Below are 9,353 nucleotides of genomic sequence, written 5' to 3' on the forward strand. Positions count from 1 at the left end.
AATTACACACTACAACAAGTATTATGAATCAGATCCAACCTATTCTTACCATTGAAATAACATACCACCATTACTCCAAAAATCTCTTGCCATCACTCAAACAACGCCAATGCGTTCTAACAATACAACTGCTGCACACTAACGGCCTAAACAATGTGTCCTTTGGCTAACTATAAACATGTTGCTTGGAATTTCATAAAACACTCAACTGCCAGTTGCTCGTTACAATGACTATTACAAAAAAACACCAACCTATTCTTACTGAAATAGCATACCACCCTTATTCCGACGATATCTTCCCATAACTCCAACAACGCCGATGCCTTATAAGAATTCAAGTGTGCCCCGTTGATAATTCAATACCGGTCAGATTCGCCGGTAATCATAATACAGAAATATACAAGCCAAATTTAACCACCCAACAACGACAAAATCAAGCGCTTAACAGGGACTGTTGCCTGATACATACATCAAAATATAATTCAAAGAACCAAATAAAAAGAACTACACTGTACCCCGATCGATAACAACAGCACAGGTGAGTGAAGGTAAAGTACCGCAATATCACTTGAATAATATAAAGCAACAGGTAAATTGGGATGGCCCACTGGGTGCATTCACCACAAATTTACGTGTAGTTGTTCCAAATATAGGCCTCATCTGTAAATGATACAAATACACATTTTTAAAAATTAAAGGAAATATTGGTTACAACAACACAACTTTAACATACAAACTTCCTTATGTTGCACTGAATTTTGTAAGCTTATATATAATTTCTCAACATTGCAGATTACCCATCGTCTCTACTAGCACAAATCAAGCTTTACAAATAACATTCGATCAGACATAATGGACGTCATATCAGACATTATTAAGGCGTTTAGAAGGCCTGCTGATGTACCCGCCCATATTAGGAAACTGCAACAACTTCTGCCTCTTTTAGCAGTCCAAGACAGCATGTTGAAACAGAGAATAAAGAGTTATACATCGTCATCAATCTCCAGCCAAGGGGTTGTGGAAATACGAAAACTCAAAAAAAATCGGGGAAAGTATGCGCGTTTGAAGCGTAAGCTCACATTACTTCAACGACAATACAAAGGTCACCCACTGAAGCAAGCAAAACGTGTTCTTTATTACATCAAAATATTGGAAAAGGTGGTGCACGCAACAGATATCAGAATGACAGAAATGCATCGACAAATACAGGGTAAGTTCATATTGATCCATATATCCACTGCACAACTCCGAACTAGATTTACCAAATTAAACTACTAACTACGTATGTCGATCCCACACCTAAACATTACGACACAGAAGGAATGAAAGACATCTCCCCATTAATCAATACTAGCACGTTACAATAGTTGCTACCGATCTTTCCCATACATTTACATTATGTGAAACTCTTCAAGCCTCATTACAGTAGGAACATAAATACAATGTAATATTATTCATGCATAATAACGTAGACACAGTTTATACTTACAGATGAAATCCAAGATGTATTCTACTGAGTAACAATTTTTTAATAAACATATTCTCAGGTGGACACTATAACCAATCGAATGACTCAGTTATGGAGGAATGTGCAGATGTCTCACATGTAATGCATCTACAGACAAGTAGTAGCAGACAAGCCAGTGAGAACAGTACAGGTACATCTGTCACTCAGTCAACAACACACATAATAACATATACACATAACTCTGTATTGGGTACAAAACTTCATTATTCACGAATTCAATACTTATATTGTCTCCCACTTGACTTATATGACAGCTGGATACAAGACAAGATTGAATTTGGGCCCTCCAACCTACACCTGTCAATATTGTCAGGCAATTCTGTGGTATGAGGAACGGACAGACAAAGGTAAAAATACACGACAACCTAAATTTACACTTTGCTGTATGGAAGGACGAATTCGTGTACCATTACTGACTCAATCACCACCGTACCTCAAATATCTATTGGGCAATGAATTCGGAAAAGTGGGGATGAACTTTAGGAAAAATATCAGGGTATATAACTCCATGTTTGCATTTACATCAATGGGAGGTCGAGTTGACAGATCAATCAATCGTTCTAAGGGTCCTTATGTATTCAGAATAAGTGGGCAAAATTATCATCACATAGGCTCACTATTACCAGAAATTGGAAAAAGTCCACAATTTGCACAACTCTATATATATGACACGGATAATGAGATAGAGAATAGAATAAAAAGTCTGATGCATGAAGAAGTTGAAACAGAAATCGTACAAGAAATATCTGAAATGCTAGACGAGCATAATGTTTTGGTTAAATCATTTCGTATGGCAAGGGATAGATACATAGAACAACCACAAGCAGAGTTCCATATGAGCATCCTATCTGAAAGGACCCAAGATGGCCGACAATACAACAGACCAACGGCTTCTGAAGTTGCTGGATTAATCGTAGGAGACCTTACAGATGCTAACTTTCAGCGAGATGTCATTGTGGATCACCGCAAGAACGGACTGCAAAGGATCACAGATTTACACCCATGTTTCATGTCAATGAATTACCCATTAATACATCCCTATGGGGAAGATGGATATAGGCTTGGAATACCTTTAGATTCTGCAAGTCAAAAAACATACACTCGGACAAACTTGACAATGAGACAATTTTATGGATACCGCATACAACAACGCCTCAATGAGGGACACACTCTCCTCCAAGCTGGCAGGCTATTTCAGCAGTACATTGTGGATGGTTACATGGCAATTGAAGAAGAAAGATTTAGGTACATCCGGAAAAATCAACAGAAATTAAGGTCTGATCTTTATGGTGGCTTAATGGATGCTATTGTACGTGGAGATTCAGATTGCTCAATGGTGGGAAAAACTATTATACTACCTTCCTCCTACACTAGGGGACCTCGCTACAGGGCACAAAATTATCAAGATGCAATGGCTATATGTCGGTGGGCTGGATACCCAGATTTGTTCCTAACTTTTACTTGCAACCCAAAGTGGCCGGAAATAAATGCAATGACGAGACTAATAAACCAAGATCCTAATAGTTGCCGGGTGGACATTATATGCCGAGTCTTCCAGATCAAGTTGTTGCAGCTAATGCAAATTCTTAAAAAGGATAAGCCTTTCGGGACAATAATTGCGTGTAAGATAGGACAATCAATAATCTTCAATATTGTCTTACTAAATCACACAAAATGCAATCTCAATGCTTTTAAATTACAATATAGGTATATATATATGTGCAACCAAAAACATGGAAGATTATCACAGAATCTTAAACATGTGCGCACAAGACCTACCCATAACTCCTACAAAGCTTAATTACTAAGAATTACATCACTTCTTTATGAATACATGATATCTAGCAACCAATTCACCTAACCAACATGCTAATCACGTCCACATACTAATTTGTTTGTAGGTATATATACAATTGAGTTCCAGAAACGAGGCTTGCCACATGCTCATATACTGCTTTTCCTTCATGAAACACAAAAAAACCCCACAATAGATCATATCGATAAAGTAATATCCGCTAGAATACCAGATTACAGAGAAGATCCAGATGGGTATAATGCCGTGAAAAACTTCATGATACACGGACCGTGCAAGAACAAAATCTCAGTTGCCCATGTATGAAACATGGCAAGTGCACAAAACATTTTCCAAAGAAATACAATAGCCGAACAAATTTTGATTCGGATGGATTCCCTATTTATATGAGACGGGACACAGGTATTGAAGTCAAGAAAAATGGTGCCAGCTTAGACAACCGATATGTTGTCCCATATAACAGGGACTTGCTTGTCCAGTTTGATGCACATATAAATGTTGAAGTATGCAATTATACGCGGTCGGTCAAGTACCTATTCAAGTATGTTCATAAAGGGTCTGATAGAGCCACAGCAATAATAGAATCAACCGGTACACCAACAGAAAACGATGAGATAAAAAAATACCTAGATTGCAGATACATATCGGCCACAGAAGCTTGCTGGAGGATCTATTCATTTGATATACATCATAGGCAACCGGCTGTTGAGCGCTTACCATTTCATTTACATGGGCAAAACACAATAATATTTGAAGAATCAAGGACAGCTGAAAGCGTACTAAGCAGACCCGATTTAGAAAAAACAAAATTTACAGAATGGTTTGAGGCAAACAAAGAACACCCTGATGCAAGAGAGCTGACATATTCCAATTTTCCAACGCGTTGGGTTTGGAATGGAAGAGACAAAAAGTGGACCAGGAGGAAGAAGGGGCACGCAGTTGGCAGAATTTACTTTGCACATCCAGGAAGTGGAGAACGTTTTTACATGCGTATGCTGCTAAATTTTGTCAAAGGGTGTACTTCCTTCGAAGGCATCAGAAAAATCAATAGAGTAGATCATAAAACATATAGAGAGGCCTGCTACGCTTTGGGGTTATTAGATGATGACAAAGAGTGGAACGACTGCTTGTCTGAGGCGTCCCAGTGAGCTTCTGGAAACGAGTTGCGACATCTCTTTGTTACTATACTTATGAACTGTTAGGTGTCAGATACACGTAAGCTATGGGAGAATAACTACGGAATATTATCTGAAGATATCACGCATATCCAGCGAAAGAGATTACAATTCAATGATTTGCAGCTAAACACAAAGCAGATTGAAGCGTACACACTATTTGAGATTGAAAGCATCCTTCTAACTATGGGGAGAAGTTTGAAAGATATAGAAGGAATGCCCCTTCCAGATTCAGCATTAATGCGAAATGTAGGGAATCGCCTAATCAATGAAGAGCTAGACTACGACAAAGACAAGCTCCAAATACTCCATGATCAATCACTCGCTTTGTTAAATACATGTCAACGCCCGGCATATGAGGCAATAATAACATCAGTGGATAACGAAGAAGGGAAATTATTTTTTATACACGGCCATGGTGGTACGGGTAAGACATTTCTGTGGAATACTATTATTTCAAAGATCATATCACAATCAAAAATCGTTCTCCCCGTCGCTACTTCAGGTATAGCAACTTTATTATTACCAAATGGTAGGACTGCTCATTCGCGATTTCATATTCCTCTAGACATCACGCCAGAGTCAACATGTGAAATCAAACAAGGCAGTCAATTAGCGGAACTACTTAAAAAGACCGCTTTGATAATCTGGGATGAGGCACCAATGGCAAACAAATTGTGCTTTGAGGCATTGGACAGAACCTTGAGGGATATTCTCCGAGATATATATGAAAATAGTGCCATGAAACCTTTTGGGGGCATAACTTTCGTATGTGGTGGTGATTTCCGCCAAATACTCCCGGTTATTCCAAAGGGAACAAGAGGTGATATTGTGGATGCAGCGCTGAACTGCTCACAGTTGTGGCCCTACTTCTCAATTTATGAATTGACGGAAAACATGAGACTTAGCTGTGGAAAAGTCAAGGGTTCTGAAGCACGGAAAATAGCAAGTTTTGATAAATGGCTTTTGCAGATTAGAGATGGATCCGTTTATGCAGATAATAAGAAGGACCTCATTCATATGCCCGCTGATGTATACATTCTAACATCGCACAATCAGATAGAATCCATTGTAGAGGCAGTATATCTGTCCCTGCTACAGAACTATAACGACCCATCCTACTTGAAAGAAAGAGCCATACTCACACCAAAAAATGAAATGGTCCATGAACTGAATGAGAAAATTCTGAAGCTGATACCTGGGGAAGGAAGAACTTACTATAGCTCGGACAATGTGTGCAAAGCAAGCGTGAATACTAATAAGGAGGATATATTGTACCCAACAGAATTCCTAAACAACTTGCGATTCCCAGGTATCCCAAACCATGACATTCACTTGAAAGTAGGAAGTCTGATTATGCTGCTTAGAAATCTAAATCAAACTGAAGGCCTATGCAATGGTACAAGATTAATAATAACGCATCTGGGTATTTGGTCTGTTACTGCAAACATAATCTCTGGAAAGAACATCGGTTCAAGAGTCACAATACCATGAATTATCATGTCACCAAACGATTCAAAGTGGCCTTTCAAACTCAACAGGTGCCAACTTCCTTTAGCACCCTGTTATGCTATGACCATCAACAAGAGCCAGGGACAAACTCTTCAAAGAGTTGGGTTGTATCTGCCAAAACAAGTATTCACACATGGCCAATTGTATGTCGCAGTATCACGTGTAACAAAAAGAGAAGGATTGACAATTGTCAATGCGGACGAGGACACAAATGACCCTACATACATAAAAAAATATTGTTTATAGGGAAATCTTCCAAAACGTTGGCCCAAGAATAGTGCAAACTGAGGAGGTATTTCTTAGCAATTAACTATTTGGTCTGGCGATTATAAATATACATTACACCAAATAATGGTCTAACTAACTTCTCGCAATGACCCATGTGCAGATAAACATCCATACTAACGAGGATTCGTGATGGAGGTGGAATGTAAATACAACACTTGCGTGCAGGCCTAACTAATACAATAGAGACCAGTGCAGTTGCCAATGGACTTTAATAGTATAGATTACATTCATGATGAGGGCACCTAGGATAGACGACCTTCACGAAAAGCGCTGATTTGAGAAGCTAAAAATAAGAAATGAATGCCCTGCTTACTATTTCTACTTGCAGCACAAATATGGGTCCTCTTTTACAAACTTAATAGTGAATGATTCATGTACTGTCACAAATATGTAACATTTAACTATACACACTGCATACGTAGGGGCCTTATTACATAGACAACCATCATATATACCTTTGTATATAATGCGCATAGTTTATACACATGTACGCAGAGCCACCAACAAACTATACAACACAACAAACAATATGTAGCAACTTTGGGACTACGAAAATTACGTTTGACAAAAATGGGGGTGAAAAATAATAGTGATGTCGGTGTAAGATTGGAGCATTGCACAGAATAGTCAACTGTATTGATCAGGTAGATGCTAATGTTGGCCATGCTCCAGATGAAAAAAAAAATGATGTATTACAAAATGTAGAGTTACATACAAAGACAGTCACATTACTATAACAAATGATGTCCGTACAAATATGTGACGACTAAATATAAAGACCACCAAGAAACCTCAAACGTTAAAGTGCATTAATAAATTGAATGTTTCCCGACGAAACATGGAATCACATTACAACACTTAAATCAGAAGTAAAATAATGCCACAGTCTACGACACTTCCAAAAATTGACCGCATCTTCAGTTATGCTTCTTCAACATATTATATAGTCGAATAAAGCCCAACCCAGACCCGCGCGAAGCGCGGGTGGAATCCCTAGTGTAGGGATAAGTTAGGAGCGAATTTATGTATTAACTACACAATATAGTTATACATGTATTATTTTTTCGGCCTAACCCATTGATGGTCACCTAAAGTTGGCATCAATTTTCACTTAGACATCTTAACTAGGCTTTGTTCATTTTAGACACCTCATGTCATGCCCAACTGTGTCATTTTGACACTTTTTCGACAATCTGCCAAATTTGTAAGGTGTATGTAACACACTCGCTAATGACGTGTCAAAGTGACGAATTAAATAAAGACACGTGGCATATATATATAAAAAAAATTATTAAATGATGAATCTTGAGTAGGAAAAAAACTACCAATGACTCATTGACATGTGGCATTTCTTTAACTAAATAATTTTTTAAAAAAAACACTTTTAATAAAAAGAAAATTATACCCATACCACCCCCAAATTGTCTTCTCTACTACCCACCCCCACCTCAAACCCCAAACCCTCTCTCTCTCAGATTTTCTTCTCCACCCACCACCACCCCCGATCCTCCCCCACCCAAATGTGTCAAAAAAAGAAGCTTTTTTTTTGTTTGTTTTTGTCACTTTGTGAATGTTGTAAGATAAGAATGTCTTTCTTCTAATACATTGATGTTTGAATGCTTGATTTGGTGAATGTGGTAATGCATTTGTTTGACCTTTTTGGGGTTTTTTTTTTGTTTCTTTTTTGCTGGATTTCTTGGTCAATGCAAGTCAAAATTTGGTTCTTTGGTACATAAATATGGAGTCCTAAATTTTCTACTAAAAATTATATAGCTTATCTATTTGATTTGGACTTTTTCTGTGATTATGATGTGAGAAGGCATACAAATGGATTGAAACGCTAAAATTGTTTGTTGTGAATGTAGGATTTGATAATTGAAAATATGATTTCTTGCCATTTCTGAGTGTTTTTTCTTCTTGAAATTATGTTGATTTTCTCAAATTATTTTGAGGAGGAAGAAGGACAACAAAATAAGTGAAAGTATTTAAGCTTAAAATTTATGGGCACTATAATTCACTTTTTGTTTGTGACATCGTCAAATTTATTTCACCATGGAAAGAGTTTAAGCTTGGAAAATGGTAGCCAAAAAATGGGGAAGAAGAAGAAGAAAAAAAAATTTTAATTTGGTAAAATGAGGCTCTCACGCGCGTCTAGTGAGTGTATCACACTTGCTATGCCATCTCAGCAGAAAGTGTCAAATTGACACAGTTGGGCATGACATGAGGTGTCTAAAATGAACAAAGCCTAGTTAAGATGTCTAAGTGAAAATTAATGTCAACTTTAGGTGGCCGCCGATGGGTTTGCCCTATTTTTTCCACATTTTATCTTGCATACATGTATTAGTTATGAATTGTTCCCTCTGTCTCTAATTACTTGTTCACTTTTTCTTTTTTAATTGTTCCTAATTACTTGGTCATTTTGACAAATCAAGAAATGACAAAAAAAAAAAAAAACTATCCATTATACTCTCAATTTATAACTTTGAAAAATGTAGAATTTCTTAAAAATCTTAAATTTTTAATTCATTCACATTATAATTAATAGGAATAAACAAGTAAACTCGTTATATTAATTATTATTTTTTTAATAAATGTATCAATTTAAAAATGGACAAATAATTAAGAATAGAGGGACAAAATGACATGTTCAATTACATGTTTCAAACGCAACTCTTTTGCCTCCATTGTCTTCTTGGAATAGTGAGCGTACAAATAAGTCAACATGTATACATCATCATTTTCTGTCACCTTCCTCCATTTTTCTTAATTGACTAAAGTTGGCGACTGCTTAAATTCTTCGTTATAATGAATGTTTAGAGTTCGTTTGTCTTTTCTTAATTGACTCTAAAGTGGGCAACTGCTTAAAGGGAAAATGCATAAGTACCCTCAGCCTATGCGCGAAATTTCAAAGACACACCTAACCTTTACTAAGGTTCTATTACCCCCCGAACTTATTTTATATGTAATATTCTACCCCTTTTTGGTCTATGTGGCACTATCTTGTGAGCCCAACGCATGTTGACAATTTTTTCAAGGA

At 37.1% G+C, this 9,353-nt stretch overlaps 1 protein-coding gene across 1 annotated transcript; it reads left to right on the plus strand.

The window, feature by feature from the left end:
- Positions 1 to 852: 852 nt before the first annotated feature.
- Positions 853 to 6,010, plus strand: LOC125851434 (uncharacterized). Its single transcript, XM_049531227.1, has 5 exons — positions 853 to 1,210; positions 1,548 to 1,658; positions 1,783 to 3,150; positions 3,744 to 4,393; positions 4,544 to 6,010. The coding sequence occupies exons 1-5, from the start codon at positions 853 to 855 to the stop codon at positions 6,008 to 6,010; spliced, it is 3,954 nt and encodes a 1,317-aa protein (XP_049387184.1).
- The last annotated feature ends 3,343 nt before the right edge of the window (positions 6,011 to 9,353 follow it).

Source organism: Solanum stenotomum, unplaced genomic scaffold (genome assembly GCF_019186545.1).
Source record: "Solanum stenotomum isolate F172 unplaced genomic scaffold, ASM1918654v1 scaffold25647, whole genome shotgun sequence".
In the NCBI taxonomy this organism is placed as follows: Eukaryota; Viridiplantae; Streptophyta; class Magnoliopsida; order Solanales; family Solanaceae; genus Solanum; species Solanum stenotomum.